Here is a 23,665-nt window from a genome sequence, read left to right as displayed (position 1 = left end):
CAAAGATTACAGTACACCTATAACACAGCTGAACAAAACCCCTTAAACCTCTTCGCTATTAAAGGCAGCAGATATTTTCTCTTCTTCCGGAGCTCTTAAACCCTAGCCGCTTTTATTTCTGTCTCTCGCAAATTTCTTTGATTTTCTCTTCTTAAAGGTAAAGATTATTGATTTTGTTTGTATGGGTTTGTTTCTTTGAATCCATTTATTTGATTTTTCACTATTTGTTTTTAAAGTTATGATGATGATATTTTCTTTTGGGGTTATGGTTTTGCTATTTTCTGTTCTGTTAGTTTTTTGAGATGATTTGTCTTGATTATTTGATTTTATTTATGTTTTTTTTTTCTGTTTCTTTTTAATGTTGATGTTGCATGTCTCTTTGGACATGGAAAAATTTAACATATATCATATCTCTCTCGACAGTTATAATAGATCCAGCAAATTATGTAACGACATGCCATAAAAAATTGTAATGTTGTTGTGAATGGGCTTACACTTTTGTAATAATTTCTCCTGTTCAGGGGGTATATGAAACATGTTTTAGTATGGTCCTTTAGTGTTAGGGAGAGGGGGAGAAATGATTGCAGACAACTGGGAAAACCAATTTTTTATAGTAATATACATGAAAGGTCAAATTTTTAATGAGATCTTAAACCCTTTCAGCTACAATTGAATTGATTGGTTTCTGGGATTTGCAAATGGTTTCATATTGTATATGAACTTTTTTTGTGGTTTGGTTTGGTTATTAACTGGGTTAAAGATTTGAACTAACTTGCTGTTTTGTTTTTGTCTATGTGGCTTGGTGGTGCTGTTGTGAAAAAAATGGTACAGTTAAGCGTTATAATGGCATTTTCTAGCAAACTTGGAAGCCTTCTGAGGCAAAATGGGCAAATGCCAATTACATCCATGCTTAATTCTATCCGCTGCATGTCAACATCAACCAAAAAGCTTTTTATTGGAGGTATTGATACATATTGGATTGTTGTTCGAAGATTTGATGTGGATATCATTTATTTTGTATTTGACTTGAATCTATGGTTTTTAGGTCTTTCGTACGGAACTGATGATCAGACTCTTAAGGAAGCATTTTCCGGATTTGGGGATGTCACTGAAGGTGAGCTGTGTTGGTGATGCTCATGATACTGTTAAGTTTTTGACATTGTCATTAGGTTGAATGTTTTAGTCAAGTATATGAAATAGTAGCTTGCATTTCTTGTCAAGCAGACAAACTACTTGTCCTTTGTATTCTAGCTCATTAAGTAGTACCAAGTAGAAATGTGTAGTCTTTGTTCTGTAGAGTGATTAGCATTGTTAATGTGTTTGCTAGGTGTTTGCTGTACTTTGTTTATTGGGTATCTTGGACACAAAACACAGAGTTAGGCTTAAGCTTGTCTGGGATCTATGCTCTATGTCTCTATCTTTCTTGTAGCTTTCTCCTGTAAGAAGTTGAATAATGATGAGTGCAAGTGAGTGTTTTGCATGGTGTTATAATTGAAATCATAATAAGTTCGCCTTGTTTGCCTGATTGGTGATTTGGGCCAGTGAACTTTGTGTTTTTACATGTAAGAACAATTGTTAATGGCATTGTTGTTAAACATCGAAGGTATTTATTATAGTGCTTGATTCTGTTTTATGTTCTCATTCTCTGTGTTTATGTTGATCAGCAAGGATTATCATTGATAGAGACACTGGGAGGTCTAGGGGCTTCGGTTTTGTTAACTTTGCTGATGATCAATCTGCCAGCAATGCCTTGTCAGCCATGGATGGGCAGGTGAGGAAAGAAACATTTATTGATATGTGGAACATGTTTCTGCATAATTATGTATTTGACTGTTTTGCACTGAAATTTCAGGAACTCAATGGGAGAAACATTCGAGTAAGTTATGCCAATGAAAGACCTAGTGGCCCTCGATCTTTTGGAGGCAACAACGGTGGTTTCCGCGGGGATAGAGGTTTTGGAGGGGATTCTGGTTACTAAGCTCTTGCATCAAATTCTATCCATGGGCCTGTCTGTAGCTAGTAGTTTACTTGTTTAGATTTGAGGATGTATTTAGATATTTTCTAGATGTGCTGAACTTATGCAACTACTTTATGCGATTGGGTCAATTTTTGTTAGTTGTTGCATTTTATTATCTAATATTTAATTATTTATATTGGCAAGGTAAGGTTTTGACATTGCTTGTACTCGTCATTGCATGTGTTTTGGATTGTGGTTAAAGTATCTTGGCTCTTTGTTTATTGCAGGGGAATTTCGTGGTATCTGCCTGCAATATGGTTATGCCAACTTAATTACAGGTAGGGTTACAGCCCAGTTTGAGGGTGCAATACGATGATTGTAATATTCCATGAGATTCAATATGCATTTTATAGACAAGTATTTTTAGATTTGTCTCATTTGCTGAGTTTTACACTGGGTTGGAATTGAGTGGGTGGGGGAAAGTAGAAGCAGCGAAAGGTGGGATACTTTTCCTCGAGAGAATTATTTATAATTCAAGGAGAATGGAAATAATAGAGAAAGCTTTGCTTTCCAAATTCTTGGAGCGCAATTTTTTGTCAGTTGTTTCCAAGGAGGCAAATGTGCACTTCTTGTTTTACCAAGTATTTCACATTCTTTAAGTTAATGGATTTGTAGTTCCTTCTGGCAGTGGTAATTTACACATTTCTTTCCTTTTCCCTTAGTCTACCATAACCTTTTGATATTAAATCATTTGTTCTTAACACTTTAGTCTTTTTGTATTATTATTTTTTCAAAAAAAGTATAAACTTGGTGGAGTTTAAGATTCTGACTTACTAAGTATCTCTGGGAAATTGTAATTTACCTAATAGATATTGTAGTCGAAGACCTTTGAGGGAAGCAAGGGGGCAAAGTGGGCCTTGAATTTGATATTGAGCAACCCAAAAACTGGGGTCTGCCGATTACTATCTTAGATTCAAGCCCAGTCCAAGAGTGGTACGATATCAATTTCATGTAGGAGGCTACAGACGTGAATTTGTTACAGATTTACATTTTTAATTTAAAAGATATGTTTATTAGATAGAGAAAAATATTCAGGATATGAGATATGTGACATTCAACTCTATTTAATTGTGCTATGTTCCAGTTGTACGGATTTTGCAATTCATAAAAAAAGAAGAATGCATCATGATCTAAGATTATTTTGATTTTGATCTCTTGTGAGATTTCACATTAGTGAAAAATTTAATAGGTTTTAATATTACTTGTCAATCAAAAGGACATGTTTATTAAATGAAAAAAAAAATTAACTTAAAAGTTTAATGGATATGCAATTTTGGCTAGACAACGAATTTTGCGTAGCTACTTTTATTTACAAAAGAAATTAAAATGCCAAATTATATGTTAATATATCATGTTTAATTAATATAATTAAATAAGTAGTTTAAGCTAAATTCAATAATATAAATTTTTTAAATTTTTAGATAATTTCAAATAAAAATTCACATAACAACAAAGTATTATCAAAAGTTTCAACACACAAAAAACAAATCCAAGACTATAAAAAATATTATAAAATAAAAGGCATAAATGAGAGCAAAATCAAAGCCATTAATCCATTTCTAATACATATATTTTATAAGTTATAGTGGGGATATATTCCCATCCTCCTCGAGGGACTTAGTTTTCTTTCATCCTGGCCTACAAGAGACCATGAAAAACAGTAATAGACTAATGAAATCCATTTCATTCCTTTATAACTATTATTTTTATGATAATTAAAACAAAATGAGAAAAAAATCTTTATCTAATATCAATAATGTTATTATTAAAACTTGTAATTATTAACCCGTACCAAAAACAGCCGTGAAAAATGCAAACAAGGTCAAAGCCTGATTCGGTATAACAGGATCAAAGCAAGCGAAAGTAACTTGTTAAGTATTTTATGTAAGAGACAACTAATCTTTGGTTTTGGTAAGCAAACCAAATCTGTGAAGCTGACTAGAATGAGTGGATGGACGATGATCATGCACATCCAACGTGTCGCTGTTTATGGTTGGTAAATGATAGCAGTAGAGGGCTATCGTATGTAGAAAAGTTTCACTCTCAGGTTGGTGGCAGTGTACTGGCTATTGGGTTGTTGAGTGGCAACTTTGTCATTTCAATCGCACCAACCCCCACCCGCTCTCTCATATACTCTTTCTGCGTTCCCAACCCATTCTCGCCCCTCCCTCTATCTTTTCATCGATAACCCATTTGTGAGTTTCCTTTCTTTTTCACGTTTTCCGGGAGCTTTGTTCCGACATGTAATTTGTAGTTTTGTTATATGAATTAGGGAACAATGTACTAGAACAAGCCTCGGATATTAGATTTGGAGTACTCTGTCGATATTTGGTGTCTATTTAGATTCTTGACAATGTATAACTTGTACTGTATCGTTATGTTTTAGCTGATCTGATTTGCTTCTAAAGGATTGACTTAAATTGTTCATTTTTATTTTCATTTGTGTTCTTCTTCAAAGTTCAAATTGGGTATTCGCTATGAATTATCAGTTTTTGTTTCAGATTTGGTTTGGGTTCATTGATCTGGGTAATCATGGTTTTTTTAACAAATTCTTCAATGCTCTGAGGCTGAGAAATTTTGTATGTGTGCGTGATACTGTCGTGTCGGTGCATGTGTGGGAGTCCTGTTTTTAATTGCTGTGAAAATGACTTTCCGAAAATATGGTTTGATTGTTGATCTTTCAGAGTACCATGTTTCTTTTAGATTCCATTTTCGGTACTTAGCTTAATCATGATGATGAATGCCTGCAATCATGTTTTAGTCCAGAATGGTTAGTCCATGAGACAATTTAGTGTGTTAAATTCTAAGAAAGTATTATTTTAAATATTAGCTTATCATTCCCTTGCAGTCAGGTCTCTTGCCTTTTTGGTTGCCTCTGCCTGTCGTTCCTCTTTATTTATTTCTTCAAAAGTCTGAGTTTCGTATTCAATTCTTGATTCCACTTGCAGCTGTTGGTGGCACTGACAGTCCCAGATCTAATTAAAAATGAAGGTGATAGAGAAGATTCGGACTTTGCAAGAGGAGCAAGGGAAAGTTGTGTTTTCGTTTGAGTTCTTCCCCCCAAAGACTGAGGATGGAGTTGACAACCTGTTTGAGAGGATGGATCGCATGGTTGCTCATAATCCATCATTCTGTGACATTACATGGGGTGCAGGTGGGTCCACCGCAGATCTCACCCTGGACATTGCTAACAAGATGCAGAATATCATCTGTGTGGAGACCATGATGCACCTCACTTGCACCAACATGCCTGTGGAGAAGATCGACCATGCCCTTCAGACCATTAAGTCCAATGGCATTCAGAATGTTCTTGCCCTCCGAGGTGACCCTCCTCATGGCCAGGACAAGTTTGTCCAGGTCGAAGGTGGCTTTGCCTGTGCCCTTGATCTGGTAAGGATTGCTCATTTTGTTTCCTTTTTAAATCTTTCCCATTTTTTCTATATTAATATGTTACTAACCTTTCTTTCTAAATTCTAGGTGAAACATATTAGAAGCAAGTATGGTGACTACTTTGGCATCACGGTTGCTGGTTATCCAGGTGCTTTTCATTGTCTTATATTTTGATTAATGATTGTCTACTGATAAGGGGCCTGTTGTTGTGGCTTGTGATTGTTAACAGTTTGCTTTGTTGCTCAGAGGCACATCCTGATGCCATAGGAAGTGACGGTGTAGCTACACCTGAAGCTTATCAGAATGATCTTGAATACTTGAAGAGAAAGGTTTTACTCTGAACTCATTAATTGGCTGATTGTGTTCTAATCTTTTAATGTTTGTAGTTCCATTGCAATGTATTAGTTATTTTTTGTGCTAAAGCCTCTTTACTTAATAGGTTGATGCGGGAGCTGATCTGATTGTCACTCAATTGTTTTATGATACTGATATCTTTCTCAAATTTGTCAATGACTGTCGGCAAATTGGAATTACATGTCCTATCGTGCCGGGTATTATGCCCATTAATAATTACAAGGGTTTCTTGCGTATGACTGGCTTTTGCAAAACCAAGGTATGTGGTATATAGCCCATTTCACTTTTTCGTAACAAACATTGCATTGCATTTCTTATCACACATGTAATGAAAATATATTTGTCCCTCTTTTCCTCTTAGTCTGAGAAAATTATGGTGAGGTATTTTTGAGCATTTCAACAGGTATCAAATGATAAAATTTTATTGTAAAGGTGTATGTACTAGTTGGATATTTTCCTTTCTAGAATTGTTTTATGGAAAAGGTGCATGTACTAGATAGTTTTTCAAATAATTCCATAAGCAGAGGAATCAAAGTGGCTAAATGTCATTGAGGTAAACCCATGCTTATAGAAGAATAATGCAAGCATTTCATGGTGCTTGCTTGCATAAAGGAACAGAATGCAGTGTCACTCTTCTCAAAGGCTAAAACTTCTAAAATTTTGGAGGCCCGTTATTTGAATGGGTATTTCATATTATCACAACAGTGCACTGTTGGGGCTGCTTTTCCTTAACTATTGATTTAATGTGTTCGTTATGATTGCTTAGAAGAATGGATATAAAAGGCTATTTTGGTTGTTATTGCCATTAATATTTTTCAAATGGCTCTTTGTAGATCCCAGCTGACATTACTAATGCCTTAGAGCCTATCAAGGACAATGACGAAGCCGTCAAATCCTATGGGATTCATCTTGGAACAGAAATGTGCCGCAAGATTTTAGCTCATGGAATTAAGACATTGCACCTTTATACGTTAAACATGGAGAAATCTGCACTAGCTATACTAATGGTTGGTTCTTATTATCCTATATTTCATTTATTATTTTGGCATCTAGAAGATGTTATTTCTGAATATCTTTTGACTTCTAAACTTTGAAATTTGAAGAGAAAAATCTTCAAATTAATATGTAGTTCAAGAATTGAGCATTTACAGGGTCAATCAAAGCCCTTGAACGATAAGTTTTTGTTCTTCAATTATATAGGCTCCATTTGGTTGACTCTTTTTCTTTTTTCTTTTTCCTTTTTGTTTTTCTTTTTTTTTCTGCAAAAAAAAAAATAGAAGTAAAAACAAAAGTTAAAAAATGAATAGAACACAAAAGGCAAATAGTAAAGCACCAACCAAATGGAGTCCTAGAAAAAACTTTGAATTATCTAGTAGGTTCAATATCATACTTTCTCATAGAATACTTTTAAATAATTAAATTAAGATCAGTGGAAATAATGAAGGAAAGAAAAGAGATGCAAGTACAGAATTCACTGTATCCCAATCCTTATTGATTTATTACCCGCATATTTCATTTAAGTGACTTATTGTTGTTCAATCATTTAAGATAATTTGTTAGGAACTCTTTTTCTACTCAATTGAAAGTAAAAGAGAAAATGACTTTGGCAGTAGTTATGAGTCAAGCTATATTCATCTCTATTCTCTAGTGTATAATTATTACTTCATTGCCCCGTACTAATCATAGGCTTATGTTGGCAGAATCTTGGATTGATAGAAGAGTCCAAAATTTCCAGGTTTTTACCTTGGAGACGCCCTGCAAATGTTTTTCGTGTTAAAGAAGATGTTCGTCCAATATTTTGGTATGTGATAAACATTGAACTTCACTTCTTGGCTAGATGTCTGGAGTTTATTGCATTTTCTTATAATGATTGAATATTCCTGGATATCTGATCTTTCTTACAAATGATGACAGGGCTAACCGTCCAAAGAGTTACATATCCAGGACTATTGGTTGGGACCAGTACCCACATGGGCGATGGGGTGATTCTCAAAACCCATCATATGGTGCGCTAACTGACTATCAGGTAAAGATGATGGTTGAACTTTTTGTTGTTTTGTATTACTGATATTCAATATCTTCAATGCTTTCAATATCTCTTGGAGGAAATATAGCTGCAATTTGCTTTTTATTCAATTTTGGCATGCGCAATAACTCCTAGATGTTACGTACCTGTTTATTGAAAAGAAAGCAGCATCTTTGACAAATGTATTACAGTGTATTTATATTGGTTTAGATGTGTCTGATTGCATGTGTTGTATCATTATGTTATTGTTAAGGTGGTTTTCCTGCTCATTCCATCCTTTTTGAATATTTCATTTGTTATGGGTGCATATAATTGACACGTTCATTTGATGGTTGATTGTATGGGAATGAACTCTGGCATTAAGGTTTTCCTTTAAGCTTAAATGATAATAGTGGACTTATACCTAAATGCCAAATCTTATTATAAGTTAATGGATATTTTATGGGAGCTTCTTTCAGCAATAAACACTTTAGAAAAGTAAGATTTCGGGGTGAGTTTAATGGGCTGGCTATGGAAAAGATTAACATTGAATGGAATTCAGAGACTGTTTTTTGGATTGGGATTCTGAATGGGCTGGCATGTAGGCTCCTATGGATCTCACATGTTACTATTACAGGATGTATTACAAGTCTCACCATAATGAAGAACCAAAAATAAAAAAAAGTCATATAGCATATGCACAGCTTTTTCTTGAAAATGTAAGGAAGGAAATATGAGGTGGTGCTTGGTGAATGATGACTTTTAGTTTATTTTCATAGTGCTTGATCTTTGTAACACATTAGCCGGTTGTGTTGGTTGATACAATTATGACTTGAAACTAAATGGGTTATCATGTTAACAAGTATGTTTGGGAATCTGGCCAACTAAAGAAAACCTATTAACAAGTTCATGGTGGGAATTTGTTTTTCCTTTTTTGTCTGGACTTGGAATGAGAACCTCTAGACTGTAATGGAACCTCCATTTGAATAGTAAATGGCAATTATCCATATGAAGTTAATAGATAGTTAATTTTTGATTTTCCTATTTATTTATTCTTGCTATTCATGACCATTTGTTTTAATTTAAGTACCTTTTTTATATTTTATGATATCACTTTATACTTAAGTGGCAAAATGTTAGAAACTGTCAATTGGTTGAGGAAAATCCTCGTTACTTCTGTTTTTGGATTAATAACCTGTGTATGACCAAAGATATTTAAATTCTTAACAGTTCATGAGGCCCCGTGCTCGTGGCAAGAAACTTCATGAAGAATGGGCTACCCCATTGAAAAGCATTGATGATATTCAAGAGGTAGAATTTGTAGTTTAGCATTTATGTAGTATTTTCTCTTTTTAAAGTCAAATCTGCAATAATGATATGGTTTGTTTGGAACTGGTGTTATCAGAAATTCAAGAGTTATTGTTTGGGCAAGTTGAAAAGTAGTCCTTGGTCAGAATTGGATGGGCTTCAGCCAGAAACAAAGATCATACATGAACAGCTGGGAAAGATCAATTTGAAGGGTTTCCTTACCATCAATAGTCAACCAGCTGTCAATGGGGAACGATCTGATTCCACATCTGTTGGTAAGTACAAGTATCTGATGTATGTTTTCTTTTATGTATCTCTAAAATGGTTGAACAAATGATTTTTTGCACCTGAATACTGGTATCTGGTTGTCTTAATATTTGAGTTAATTGTACTAGATATAGGTTTATTTAGATAATGGGGGTTTTGCAGTCAAAAGGAACTAATTTATGAATTAATTAAGCATAAAATCTGCAGATAATATGAAGAAATAGGCAGCTGTGTTGAGTTTAAGAATTAACAGCATGTTTGGTTGGGGGAATGGATATTCTATTCTTCTTTCCGCTTCTATTTTATTGCTTGGTTATGGAATGGCTATTTCAAGGGATGGCCACTCCAGGAGAAGTCTGAATAGTTATTGCCGATCCTCCTATTAGTGCTAGCTATTCTGCATGGATCGGAATGGGCTAAAAAATTTTTGGATAAAGATGTCCTTAATCATTTTATGAAATTACTATCTTATATATCATAAAGCCTAATTCTAGCATATGGAAACATTTTTCCTCGTTTTCTTTCTCTCTCTTCCTCATTCTAGCATTGCCCAACCGGTGCCTTCAGCGGCTATATCTGCCGTGGGATGCATTGGATTTGGTGCTTTGGTGGCCAGATCTGTTGCTCCATAGTGCCAGCCATATCTCCAGTAGTCAGGCGACAAAAGACGAAAGAACAATAGTAAAAGAGAAGACAAAAAGAAAATAGAGGAGAAATCAAAATAAAAATCCTATTAAAATTTTAATTATAAATTATCAATATTTTAAATAAATTATAAAAAAATTAATATTTCAAATTAAAAATCATAAATTATATTAAAAGGTATTTTTTTCACCTATTCCTTCATTATTCTAAAGTTAATTTTTGTCGACCAAATATTAAAATAAGGTCAGAATAACAATTTCATTTCATGAACCAAACTACATAATAATTATTCTTTTCTGATTCTATTTTCACTGAATAGATATTCTATTCTTATATTTCATTTTGTGAAACAAATGTGCTTTTAAGGGCTTTTGATTTCTGAACTGTATTTTTTTATTTATACCGAGTGTTGATTTATATATGTATATATATTCACGGTGGTAGTTTGCCTGAGTTTGCGGTTGTTTTGAGGATAGGAGGGAACACACAAAGCTTAATGGGCTTTGGGCAGGACAACTCCTGGTGCTCTCCCTTCCCTTAGTTTGCACTTGTGGTAGTAAGAACTGGTGTTAAGTATGCTGTAACTTGATCTGACATGACTGCATGCAGGTTGGGGTGGCCCTGGAGGGTATGTTTACCAGAAGGCTTATCTTGAGTTTTTCTGCTCAAAGGAAAAATTAGATGCACTTATTGCCAAGTGCAAGGCCTTGTCATTTATCACCTACTTGGCCGTCAACAAAAATGGGGATTTGATATCAAACATAGGCGTGGCAGATGTTAATGCGGTAACGTGGGGAGCGTTCCCAGCTAAAGAAACAATCCAGCCAACTGTGGTGGATCCTGCCAGCTTCATGGTGTGGAAGGATGAAGCATTTGAAATTTGGTCAAGAACATGGGCCTCCTGGTACTCCGACACCGACCCTGAGGGTGTTCAATCCAAAAAACTGCTTGAAGAGGTAATTGGTCACTTTGATGCTCACTTTTGCATTTTCAAGTTGATCAGGATTAAGCTCAATAATGGGTTGGTTTCCTTTCAATTTTGCAGGTGCAGAGCAAGTACTATTTGGTCAGCTTGGTAGACAACGATTACATCAGCGGTAACATTTTTGCTGTTTTTGAAGATATTTAAGATGGGATGCTGCCTGCTTCTATCATGCGCTCAACTGATTAAATCTCTCTCTCACAAGCCCTATTTAAGGCTGTCTATTCTCCATATATAATTTGCAGTTGTTTTCCTTTGCCTTGTGGTGTATTGAATTATAATCTTATTTGTCATAATGACTTTATTAAAAAAAAAAAATTGCAATAATAACTCAATTGGAATTTTGACACCTCCCCTTTGTGATGCAAATTAGCAACGTAGTTTTCCCTGTCTTAGTCCCAGAAGCCCATCGCCGCTGAAATGATCTCAAATCAACCCCTATATTCGATATTCGTTCATCAATGGTTTGCTTTGGAGTTATCTAATTTACTGATTGTGTCACTAGTATTTTCTCGTAGGAAGTAATCCTTTCCATCAAATGATCTCAAAGGGCTTGATTACAATTTATCCTTTTTTGACGTTATTTAAAGGATGTCACCTTGCCTTTGTCGGCTTGCAAACAAGTCATGTGTGAGAGAGGTCCACAAAAGGTTGCTTCAAGTTTAATTATTGTCTCTTAAAGCGGAAATGTGACATGATGTTTGCCTTGAATTCATTGATTCATTCATTCATTCTGGCATTGTTTACATGTGCTTCACATGGTTTTCCTTCTCTACCATCAACCGTTGTTGGCTGTTAATGCTACTGAAATATTGCATCCAAAATCATCTTACTCTACAAAAATCAAAATAAAAGACAAAAAGATGAATAAATTTGAGGAAATGGGAAATAGGGAGTGTCTGTCGGTGAGCATCCAGAATTTGTGCAAATGAATAAAAAGCCAAAGCAGAAAGAGGAAAGTGGGGTCTTTGCCTATTTATGTAGTCGTGGAGAGAAAATTAAATGCCAATGAAATGCGTGGTTGCCAAGTCTCCTTCCTCCAAACTTCATCCGATTATTATTTTTGCTTCCAATCAATTAATAAAAATATACTCAAACACTTTAATTATCATCCTTCCTCGCTTTAATTCCTTCTTTGCTTAGATCATTAGAGGCGTTAATTCCTTTTCCCTATTTTATTCTTCAAGCTCCACTTTTATCATAGTCCCTTCATTTCCTTTTTCTCCCCCCAGCCAGGCAGGGTCGATGCTTCACTTTTCTTCTTTGCTTTCATCATTAACTTGTGTGTTTCCATTCCTTTGCCCTATTTCCTGCTTCCATGTCCTTTCTTCGACATTTTCAATTTCAGGGTTCCTTGATTGGTTGCGTTGTGGACAAGAATGTGACCTATTTTCCATTAGACTAGAGGTTATATAATTTAATTTGCACCCACATGCATTCCATTTTTTTGCAATACTTTACAATTTCAGTCTATTGACATGTGTATTTGTGAGCTCCTGCAAATTTTAGCTGCATAAGTAATGAATAATGGGATTTTGATTCCATCAACAATCACAATGATGATATATAATCCATAAAAATAGATAATAACATTGATAGCATGGAAGAATTTGTACTAGTAGATTGGGGACTCGTATCCTTGTATATACATGAAAAAATATGTCATGGATGATCGTTGCCAGCTTAATGTATGGAATCATGTTCTAACTTTTTAAAAAAGAAATTATACAATCATCAATCAACCAACCATCAGGCTGTTGTTCTCGAAAGAGAGGACTTACGTTCAATTCTATATTCAAAACAACTGAACAATACTTTAATCTTTTTGTTTAAATTAAAGCAAAGAAAAAAATTAATTAACATTTGCTTAGGCATGTCTGGCCCCTATCCAGGAATATATATAATCCTACTTAATTCGATAAGAGATGATGGGTTAAAAAAATGGCAACGACAATTTTCATCCTATATGTAGTAAACTAAATCATATAGACCCTTGGACAAAATAAATAAATAAAAAAAAACACACCAAATAATTAAATTATCGAAAATTGCGATTGGCTTTCAGAAATAATCAAGCATAATCCTCAATCCTTCCTCGATCCTCTTTTTATTCTCCTTTACACGAAGGTCAAACTGCAAAATATCTTTTTGTAAAGAAGAAAGAAAACGGCTTAACCATGAATATCTGCCGATCGAGAAACAGTGTCCTGGATTGAGCAGCTGGAGAGTAGCCACCCTAGCTAATAACAACTATAAGGTAGAGGAAGCAATGCAATTTCTAGGCTTTGTTACAATAATGTGAAAGCTTGGACACCACCTAATTCGTGCTTTTCTGCGTTACGCTAAACACATAATTATTAAACATATGCTTTCGAATATTATAAAAAAAAAACTCTTTATTGGCATGGACGGACATGTTTATCAACAACCTTTAAAACAAATAATAGGAGAAAACGGCCTTTTTGCAATATGGGAGTGTATGTCTCTCAATAACGTGTACATACATATATATATATATACATCATCGTTATAATCATATTCATCTTTTGAGATCTTGATACGTGAGGGCTCTGACTCTGCACTTCATTCTAATCTTACTCGAACCCTCTTACGATTGGACCAAACTTGCATGGTTCAGTCAATTAGTTACTTTGTTTTTGAACAACTGGAGCTGCATCTCTTACCGTAGTGTAGCCAGGGGAGGACGTAGAGCAGAGTGGTGACAAATCATATCACTGAAGTGTCAAAAAAAATTTTTGATTATATAATTAATGGTACTAATAAATCTATTAATTTTTCTGTAATTTTATAGAAATTAGCATCAAGGACTCTAAATTAAAATAAATTTAATTATAACACTACTTTAAAATTTTTTTAAATTTACCCCAAAATGTAGACGGGTACTTCAAATTTCCTTGAAGTATGATAAATAGATTCTTCCAAAACTCAGCGAATAACTAAAGTTCAACGCCCAGAAAGTTCTCCTGTTTGTGTTGACGCCCACACATTCCCTGCCTCTACGCCATCTACAAACAAATGTCAACTTTTCTTTCCAGAATTCTTGCTTTTTTTTTTCCCCTGTTTTTTTGACTTGCACAAAGCATCGTTTTCCTGAACTATATGTTATTATTCTTTGAAATATTATGAAGGAAAATAACTATTTTCATGTTTTGTTTTTTTTCTTTTTGGACATTAATGAAGAGTTTGAAAAAAAATGAGCTTCAATCAACCCCCGTGTATAGACGGGTTCTTCAAATTTCCTTGAAGTATGATAAATAGATTCTTCTAAAACTCAGGGAATAACTAAAGTTCAATGCCCAGAAAGTTCTCCTGTTTGTGTTGACGCCCACACATTCCCTGCCTCTACGCCATATACAAACAAACAGTCAACTTTTCTTTCCAGAATTCTTGCTTTTTTTTTTCCCCTGTTTTTTTGACTTGCACAAAGCATCGTTTTCCTGAACTATATGTTATTATTCTTTGAAATATTATGAAGGAAAATAACTATTTTCATGTTTTGTTTTTTTTCTTTTTGGACATTAATGAAGAGTTTGAAAAAATTGAGCTTCAATTAACCCTCGTGTATAGACAATAGGTTGCATGCACTTAATCCAACAAATCGAATCGTGCTAGTTCGGGCGGCATTAAAGACTCTTGATTCATCCAAGTAAATTTCAAGGTAAGAGGACTACTGTTATTGCCCTGAGATATAAGGCATGTCAGACCTTTGATTTATTGCTAGCTATTTGAAGATTTACCACATGCTCGGGTAGCTTTAATGTAAATGTAGAGGAAAGGTTACAACCGCTAACCTTAGGTTGAATTAATTAATTGTTTGGCTTATAGCTGTGACTTAATTTAATCTGTAGCAAGGACATTTATATATACATATATATATATACCCTACGTAATGCTCTACTAATGCCCATAATTCACTATAGTTCATCAACCCTAAACAACAATTATTAGGAAAGATAAGAGGAGATTGAGGAAGATAATTAAGGTTTTCAATTAACGACTTTAATTTCGAGTTGATGTATATATAGTACTATTAAAAGTGCTTGGGCATTAATTTTGACACTTACTAGTACGTTGCAATCCACTCTTTTGTTAGCTCCCTATCTAATGAATTAGTGATAAATGAAATATTTTAAAATTCAATAACTTCAATATTGAATTAATCCACTCGTTGTTTTTGAAGTTAGATCATAATTATGACTCCCATTTATTTTTGTCTTTCCTTTTTAATACTTTAAGAGGCAAATTAATAACAAATGATAATGTCTTATATCTTTGCCTCTTAGAAATTATAGTTAGAAAGTGATTTTCTTTTTCTTTTTTACCAACAAGTCCTTCAAAGTAAAAATATTACTATATCAAAGACAAACAAATGTAATTTTTTTAAAAAATTAAAAGTAAAAATAAAAGAAAAATTCATTATTGATGGAAACCAAACAAAATGCATCAAGCTAATTTTCAAAAGCACATTGATTATCTTAGAAAACGTGATTTCTAAGAAACTTGGTAGGGAACAAGAGCCACACATAGACACTGGAAAAATTCAGCTTAAAATGATGGGAAAAATCAATTGAAATCAAAACCAATGATGTAAATTTGGTCTTATTTATTGAAAAACTTTCATTGACTACAAATTATTTTCATTTTTATTCTTATATTATTTTATATGTTTAATAAAATAAACTTTTTTTTCTTCTTTGGTTTTTAGGTTTTACAGCAATATACGTACTAGTCATTGGTAGGCATCTTTAAATCTTACATATACTTATTACTTAGCCATAATTATATAGTAGGCATATTCATTATGTTCACACTCTCCGTGCTTATGCATGCTGCTTTTCTAGGACTGGTCGAGATATGTTTAATAGTTAAAGATATAGTTTCTATGAGGTTTTCCTATGGGTAAGATTTTCCCGTCTTTAGCAGGAAGTTTAACTGATTATGATTTTTTACAAAGTAAAGGGGCACATATCCAAGTGGTCGAGAGCTAACTAGTTTGTCTATAAGAAAGTATAGACTTATTTAAAAGAATTTTATTGATTTTTCAACCATATCCTTGCTCCATATATAAGAATATTGTTGACCTATAGGGATTTAGTCCTAGGACTCTAGGCTGCCCACCCCACTCTAAATATTATTTTTTAAGAAAATTTGGTACAAGATAAGGATATAAAATAGCACGAACAACAATTCAATGGGAGGAATATCAACATTCAGAGTAATTCGGATTATTTGGTTAATTACGAAGATGATCGGATCGTAATCATGTCTTCTAAGAACCTTTACTTGCCTTGCCTCTCCTCTCACGTCACCGAGCCAAAGCTCAATTGGTGTTTGAACTTTGACCTTACCTTTTTTTTTTTTTTATCTCTTGGGTTAGATTTTTAGGTTCATAACTTGAAATCACATCAAAATCAAATAATTCTCAATAAATATAATATTAATTTTAAGTTAAATATAAAAAATTGATTAATAAATTAGTATAAAATTAAATCAATTAACGTATAATTGGACTCAAAAGTCAATTTGAGACCTAAATGAGACTAGGACTTCCTCTACCGACCATTGAAATAAGATCTTGTCTAACGAAAGATAGGTTTTTAGGCACAATAATCCAATAAGTTTGCTTCCTCTTCTTCCTCACAAATACTATCTTTTTTACATATTTTTAGTTATTTCAAATTAATATTTCTTTTAGAAAAGTTAAAAAAAATTCTTTCCCTAATTACCCTTCACTATAACGATCAGTTTCATTTTCTTTTCAAGTCAAGGGTGTTTTTGTAAAAAAAATTAAATAAAAAAGTTAAAAATTGTTTAAATTTAATACAAAATCAAGATCAAATTATATATAATGAAACGAAATGAGTATTCCAAATTAGAAATGTAAAAAGAAAGAGAAAAAAGAAAAGAAATCAACATTTCTTTTTCTTGGTTGGGATAAGGTTTAGTTAAAAAGTTTGACTGATTGCGTAATCCAATAATTTAAGAAGAACAAAAAAGAGCATCAAACGGTGGCATTTCTTAAAGCGGCGACTTTAACAAATTCTCCTCTGCCCTTTTTCACCCTTTTTGGCTCACTTGTCGGATGAGATGAGTCAAAAGCTTTAGCTTCTTATTGTTTCTTAACGGTGTCGTTTGGGTGAGTTTATGAGGAGAATTTATTTTTTTACAGAAATTATAAATAACATAAAGTTTCATAAATAAAAAAATATATATATATGTATATATCTATATATACACTTATTAAGGAAGTAATGGAAGAATTACCATTTTCTCTCCGTTCACCGGGACCCAGTTTGACTAGAAAGGTTTGGAGGAGTTGGGTTTCCGTAAAACTATTTCAGACAATCCCTACCCCATTCTTCATTCATATCAAAGCTTCACAAATACAAAAAATGAAATTTTACACCTCATCTCTTGCATTCCTTAAAAGCAAAACTAATTATGACCAAAGCAAATACCAATAATAACAATTTATAATAACAAAACCTTTGTAAAATAAAAATAAATGCATATAGAAGAAGAATCTTGTTGTCATCATTGTTGCTCAATCACAATTTTTTTTTTTCATTTTATATGAAATTTGAACGGCCAAGATCTGCATCCTTTCTAGCAGACCCTACCACATTATTACATCTCACCTCCACAGATCTACACCTTTCTCCCTCCTTTCCCTTTCTTAATTTTCTCTCCAATTTTTTTTTTCACATTTATCACTTTCTATATCATCAAATCTATATCTATATGCTACATGAACAACAGCTGCAACAATTTGATCCTTTTTACATCTGAGGACCACAACCATAACTCTAAAGAAGAAAAGAGAAAGAACAGAATTCAATGAACAAAAAGAAAAAGAAAAATAAGAAGAAATTGAAGGGGTGGAAGAAAAAAAAAAAAAAGAAGGGGGCAACCATGTGCGTGATGATGAAGCTCAATCCCCTCAGCCAGATTCATCGGCATGTTGAGTTTCCTTTTTAACCCTCCGTTGAATGCCAAAATAACTAACATACCATTTGACGAATTTCCTCAATCCCGTGGCCAAATCTGTGGTGGGCTTGTACCCAAAATCCTTGTAGGCTAAGGTCACATTGGCATGTGTGAAGGGCACATCCCCATTTCTTGGCATCGTAATCACATGCTTTTTGGCCTTGGTGTTCAGCAACCCTTCCAGGATTGAGACCAATCTGCCCACAGGAACTGGAGATGTATTCCCCAAATTGTAAACTCTCAATTGCGCCGGCCCTTTCTTCTTGCCGCCGCTTCCGGTGCTCTTTCCAGCTGTGTCCAATGCCCCTAAACACCCTTTCACGACGTCGTCAATGTAAGTGAAGTCACGCGCCACCTCTTTTTGATCCTGCGTCTGGTAAATGTCAATGGATTTGCCTTGTAGGATATCTTTAGTAAAGAAGAAATAAGCCATGTCGGGTCTTCCCCAAGGACCGTAAACCGTGAAAAATCTTAGCCCAGTAAGGGCAAGACCGTAAATATGGTTGTAAGTGTGGGCAATTTCTTCTCCAGCTTTCTTGGTAGCAGCGTAGAGACTAGCTGGCTGGTCCGTCCTGTCTCTTTCGGAGAAAGGGTTTTCGGTGTTGAGGCCATAAACGGAGCTTGACGAGGCCCAAACAATGGATGGCTGAGGGTTGGCTGATTTGGCTACCTCAAGTAGGTTAACGAATCCTGCAATGTTCGAGCTCACGTAAGATTGTGGATTTTGCATGGCGTACCGTACTCCGGCCTGAGCTGCTAAGTGAAGTACATGAGTGAAAGGCACAACATCGAAGAGCTTGGTTAACAAGGGTCCATCGTTCAAGTCACCTTCGACGATGAAAATTTGGTGCTTGCTTAAAAGGTTTTGCCTGGCTCTTTTCAAAGAAGGATCGTAGTAGTTATTGAAGTTGTCTAAACCAAGAACCCCGTCGCCTCGCTTTTTCAAAGCGAGGGAACAGTGGGAGCCTATGAACCCGGCGGCGCCCGTGACTAAAACAGAGAACCCGTTGGGTCTACGTGGGGTGGAAGAGTGGCGGACTTGTTTCTCCCAGGCGGCGCCGCCGGGGGAGATGGAGAAAAGGGAGGTGGAGAGGAAGCTGTGGTGGTGCTGGTGAGGAGGGACATGGTGGGGATTGTCGGAAAGAGGAGGGTAGTTGATGGTGAAGAAGAGGATTAAGACTAAAGCTATGAGCAGGGTTACACGGAAGAGAAGTTTAGAAGAAGCATTTAGGAGTTTTGTGCTGTGTAGTTTTCGGAGATAGCTGTTGTATCTCTCTAGTTTCACGGTTTTGCTAGTGTCTGGAGGTGTAGGCATGTTCTGGTTTTGTTTTCTATTGTATTCCGCGTTTGGTGTGTTCTTTCCTTTCGAGCGAGAGGAAGGAAATAGGCGAGGAGAGAAAACGGGCTCAATGCGATAAAGAAGAGAGCTTGATTTTTGAGATTGAGCCCTGAAGTTGTGAAGAGTGTAGATGGAAGATTATAAAGAGAGAGAGAGAGAGTGAGAGTGAGATTGATTCGGTGTAAGAATAGAAAAAAGGAGAGAGAGAGAGAGAGGGGNAAGAATGAAAAAAAGAGAGAGAGAGAGAGAAGGGGGGGGGAGGGGGGGGGCAGGCCTTGGCGTTGGTGTTGGTGTTGGTTGGAGACCACTTTCTTTGTTTTGGTTCTTTAACTAGCTTCACTACATTACAGATGGAAAGTGGGCAATAAATGGCATGACATAATGCCCCTCGTTTTCGCTGTAATTACAATGTCTGATCAATGCATTGCTATGCCAATGGGAGATGGGAGTTGCCAGCTATCTTTCTCCTGTATAGAAAACCCGTTCCCCCATGTGCTCCACACGTGTTGGTATGTGATGACTACGACTCCCCAAGTCCCTTAACTGTTAACCCATTTCCCGTGCCAATGGCATTGCTAATGTCAATCTCGTTTGCTTACTTCCTCCTTAATTACTCTACACACAACTATCAAATCGTAAACAGGTTAAATTTCACCACCCAAAATATTAAAGACTGTCCAATTTAAAATTTTGTATTGTTTGCAATACATTTTCATTTTCGCTTTCAGGTTTGAACAAATTAATACATTCCTTTTTATCATTTAACGTGTTAGTCTAAATGGTAGGTATATACAATTAAAAAAGAAAAGGGCCTTTTGGATCTCTCGGTTTTAACACGTCTTAAGCATTCAATGCTTCTCCATAGCTCATACATATGTGCCCAAATGTCAAAGTAATAATCTTGATGCCAAAATGCCAAAAGCCAAAGTAATAGCACTAGAAAGTGGGACAAAAAAAATTAGATCAGGTAGCATCACTCATGTCGAATAATCTTGATTGGGGTCATAAAATCATTTGATTTTAGACTAAGCCTATTGAACCCAATTGTGTCGTTCACTTCACTAAATCTATTCGATCTCCTATTGTTACTTTTCTATGTTCTACCTTAAGCAGAGAATTGTGAACTGCTTGTAGCCCTCTTACATTATTTTTATTACCCGTTAAGGGAAAAAAATAAAAGGGACCGACCGTTTGTGAATTTGTGGGCAGTCCACGTATTTCACACAGGAACTGAAAATTAAACTAGCACAGATTTGAACGGTAATCAATGTTTTTGGAGGCATTTTCTGGGGAGGTTAGGCTAAAACTAAAATTAAAAAAAAAAAAACTAGAGCAAAATCATATGGGCATGAATTATATCTTCTTTACTGAGGTCAACCGCTGACTAATAAAAACTTATAAACCTGTGTGCTTTTTGTAGTTGTTTTTATTTTTTAAATGTGAAACTGCTTGTTACCGACAAAGAGTTTAAGTTTTTGATTCATTTTCTGTATTTGTTCTTTTCTTGCAACAAATTCAAAAAAAATTACGCTTATTTTTACCGTATCTAAGGAACAGTTAATTAATTAGTTTAAGCTAATATAGAAAAAAGATTTTGTTGCTGCAAGACACAAGCTTGCCGCGTCGGTGGTCTAAATCATGACTTTTTTTTTTTCTCCTATTGCTGAGCTGGGAATTGGAGCTCCGTCCATTTATTCTTTTTCGGTTTTAAAAGTCTTATTTTTCTTTTTCTTTTTTATTTGAAAGTGGAAAAAAGCTGAACCAAATTATAATGACTGTGAAAACGTGTTTGGCAGTGTCATTTTTTAATGCATTTTTTTTGAAAATTTTCATTCTGTTTGAAAGCTAATTTGGAGCCCCATTAATATTAGTTTATTTCATTTATAACTTAAAACGACTTGAAAACTAAGGTATTGTAAATTGAAATCCCCTCCTGGATTCATTGTGAAAATGATTTTTTGGGAAAAAAAATGTTCCTATTAACTAGAAGGAATGCGACATTGGAATTTGTTTTTTTCGTGAATCATGCATGACCTAGATTCAATGTAATTTTAGTAAATTAATTGGATTTTGATTTGAATAAAGAGTCTTAGCATAAAATCGACAGCAACAATTAATGAATGTTGTAGATCTAAGACTGAATAAATTATTCACAGGGTTCTCTTTAATAATTAAGTGTTCCCTTTTTGGGGAATATAAATGAAAATATACTCATACAAAGTGAGAGAAAAAAAAATATTCCTTGCCTAGAAAATTTTCAGATAATGCTATCTCAATATAGATTTGCTTTAGAATTTACAATGATATAACAATCTGATCTCACTAGGCCCCTCTATCTCTCTTTCTGTTTTCATTTTAAATGATATTGGGGTTGGCTAGGCTTACATGATCATGGATAATAAATCCCCTTTCTTTAATTAATCTCTTATAATAATTAGTGATTTGGTTCGTAATTTTGATTATCTAAATATTACATTATTCACAAATTACTTTGAGGTAATAAGTTTATAGACATTTAGTGTATCTTATTAATAGTGGTGTTGATGGAGATTTTAGCATCTCTTTTTCAATAACCACAGAACACCTGAATTTTCATTTTCTTTTCATAAGGTTGTCATCGTAATTCCAGAGAAAACACAAGGGCAGTTTCCATAAAGGTCGTTGTCATTGCAAACTTTTTTCACCGCACAAAACCAGAGATCTTTCCCTTGGGTTGGGGCAACCCTCTCCCAAGGCCGAAGAGATCTACCTACCTTTGTTTCGAGTGAGAAAAATAAATAAACAAGGTTTTGGAGAAATCAAATTGTTTTATTCTTTAATAAGATGTATTGAATGTAAAAACCCACAAGGGTCGGGTCTGATGTAGGAAATGGGTCCTACAAGTGGGGCCCAAATGTGTCCTTTTCCTACCGGTGGGAAATGCATGGGAAGGTTCCAAACTCCCCAAAGGGCACCCTTTTTTCTTTTTTTTTTGGGGGGTGGGGGGGTGTGGTATGGTGGCGGCGGGGTTTCGGTGTGGGTGGGGGGGCCTTCCCGATCATTCCGTGTGAGAGGGGCGGGGTTTTGGTGTGGGTGGGGCGGGGCCTTCCCGATCATTCCGTGTGAGACGTCGGTCTCTTTATCACATGGGAAGATAGGAAGGTAATCAAATAATATAATGTAATTAGATATTTTTGATACGAATATTGAGCTATAGGATTATGCCAAATTAACCCACAATTCTTACAATAAAATAGAGTAAGACGTACATCTAAAATTTCTACTTCAATGCGGTACTTAATTTGACTTTGAATAGGCATTCACATTTTGTCTCTACTTTGAGTGATGATAATGAGGGAAATGGATTTAAGGTCAGCAATATATATATATATATATATAAAATATGAGTTTCGTTTTCGTGGTACTAACATATGAAAATTAGTAGTAGTTGAAATTGGAATGCAAAATATATATGATCATAGAATATTGGAATTACTACGCGTTTTCGGCTGGTTGGCACTGCATAGGCTTTTATAAACAGGGTTGAATCAAGTATGACAGTTGAAATTGGCATTAAGCAAGCTACAAGATATTCTCATTGAAAAATTAGTGAATGCAGACGGTGTGGGTCTGGCACTCGGAATGATCTCTTCAGTGGATAAGCATGTTACATCATATCCAAATCGGGTTATCATTGAATTTGTCCGCTGAACTCGCTTTGTTTCACCTTTTCTTTTTTCTTTTGACTAAAATTATAGAGTAAATTATATACATGGTCACTAAATGTTTACAAATTTTTTATTTTGAACATTCAATTTTAATTGATCCAAACTAAATCATTGAAGTTCACCGACTATATCAAATCTGATTACTTTAACGCTATGTTTGATTGGAGAAATGCCTAAACCGTTTCTCTTTTATTTCCTAAAAAATTTTCTCCCTTCATTTTGTTTGTTTTTGGAAGAAGGAATAGTCATTCCTTTACCTTTAAAATGACTATTCTTCAAAACTTTGCAAAAGTTTAGAATAGATAATATCATCTTCTTCCATAGTATTAGCTATTCTACACTCATAGGAATAAAGTCCAAATATTTTAAATTAAAAGATCCTTATTTACTTTTAAAAATTACAAACTTAACTTTATAAAATTAATATTTTAAATTAAAAATTTAAAAATGATTAATATTTTGATATTTTAATTATAATATATTTAAATTATAAATAAATTATTAATTTCTAAATTATTAAGTGAAAATATAAATTAAAAAATAAAAAATGCAAATAGAGAAAAATAAATCTTATCATAATAAAAAGTTTAAGTTTTTAATTATATATTATAAAATATTATTTAAATTATAAATAAAATATTAA

At 34.4% G+C, this 23,665-nt stretch overlaps 3 protein-coding genes across 5 annotated transcripts; 2 read left to right on the top strand and 1 right to left on the bottom strand.

The window, feature by feature from the left end:
• LOC18602650 (glycine-rich RNA-binding protein 2, mitochondrial) lies at nucleotides 1-2,556 on the top strand. Of its 2 annotated transcripts, XR_001927312.1 has the most exons (6): nucleotides 1-157; nucleotides 832-961; nucleotides 1,046-1,114; nucleotides 1,665-1,771; nucleotides 1,853-2,161; nucleotides 2,245-2,556. XR_001927312.1 is itself a non-coding variant. In XM_007034168.2 (5 exons), the coding sequence occupies exons 2-5, from the start codon at nucleotides 844-846 to the stop codon at nucleotides 1,976-1,978; spliced, it is 420 nt and encodes a 139-aa protein (XP_007034230.1). In that variant the 5' UTR covers nucleotides 1-157; nucleotides 832-843; the 3' UTR covers nucleotides 1,979-2,556. The 2 variants fall into 2 exon arrangements, 1 of the variants encoding a protein (XP_007034230.1); XM_007034168.2 differs by having other exon boundaries at nucleotides 1,853-2,556.
• Nucleotides 4,065-11,317, top strand: LOC18602649 (probable methylenetetrahydrofolate reductase). 2 transcript variants are annotated; one of them, XM_007034164.2, is made up of 12 exons: nucleotides 4,084-4,212; nucleotides 4,966-5,407; nucleotides 5,495-5,555; nucleotides 5,654-5,736; nucleotides 5,847-6,020; nucleotides 6,595-6,768; nucleotides 7,462-7,562; nucleotides 7,676-7,787; nucleotides 8,997-9,077; nucleotides 9,172-9,349; nucleotides 10,596-10,942; nucleotides 11,032-11,317. In XM_007034164.2, exons 2-12 carry the CDS (start codon nucleotides 5,003-5,005, stop codon nucleotides 11,113-11,115), a joined length of 1,800 nt encoding a protein of 599 aa, XP_007034226.1. In that variant the 5' UTR covers nucleotides 4,084-4,212; nucleotides 4,966-5,002; the 3' UTR covers nucleotides 11,116-11,317. The 2 variants fall into 2 exon arrangements, with proteins under 2 accessions (XP_017975553.1, XP_007034226.1); XM_018120064.1 differs by lacking the exons at nucleotides 10,596-10,942; nucleotides 11,032-11,317 and adding an exon at nucleotides 10,431-10,574 and having other exon boundaries at nucleotides 4,065-4,212.
• LOC18602648 (UDP-glucuronate 4-epimerase 6) lies at nucleotides 17,502-19,527 on the bottom strand. The gene has a single exon (XM_007034163.2). The coding sequence runs from the start codon at nucleotides 19,289-19,291 to the stop codon at nucleotides 17,930-17,932; it is 1,362 nt and encodes a 453-aa protein (XP_007034225.1). The 5' UTR covers nucleotides 19,292-19,527; the 3' UTR covers nucleotides 17,502-17,929.

This window comes from Theobroma cacao, chromosome 4, assembly GCF_000208745.1.
Source record: "Theobroma cacao cultivar B97-61/B2 chromosome 4, Criollo_cocoa_genome_V2, whole genome shotgun sequence".
Taxonomy (NCBI): domain Eukaryota; kingdom Viridiplantae; phylum Streptophyta; class Magnoliopsida; order Malvales; family Malvaceae; genus Theobroma; species Theobroma cacao.
The sequence above is the reverse complement of the archived record's forward strand: the minus strand, read 5'-3'. Positions and strand labels throughout refer to the sequence as shown.

Coding starts and splice junctions, on each gene's coding strand:
- LOC18602650 (XM_007034168.2), top strand. CDS start 844: ATGGCATTTTCTAGCAAACTTGGAAGCCTTCTGAGGCAAAATGGGCAA. Junction 1,115..1,664: donor ATTTGGGGATGTCACTGAAG/GTGAGCTGTGTT, acceptor TATGTTGATCAG/CAAGGATTATCATTGATAGA. Junction 1,772..1,852: donor TGTCAGCCATGGATGGGCAG/GTGAGGAAAGAA, acceptor CTGAAATTTCAG/GAACTCAATGGGAGAAACAT.
- LOC18602649 (XM_007034164.2), top strand. CDS start 5,003: ATGAAGGTGATAGAGAAGATTCGGACTTTGCAAGAGGAGCAAGGGAAA. Junction 5,556..5,653: donor CACGGTTGCTGGTTATCCAG/GTGCTTTTCATT, acceptor TTTGTTGCTCAG/AGGCACATCCTGATGCCATA. Junction 6,769..7,461: donor CTGCACTAGCTATACTAATG/GTTGGTTCTTAT, acceptor TTATGTTGGCAG/AATCTTGGATTGATAGAAGA.
- LOC18602648 (XM_007034163.2), bottom strand. CDS start 19,291: ATGCCTACACCTCCAGACACTAGCAAAACCGTGAAACTAGAGAGATAC.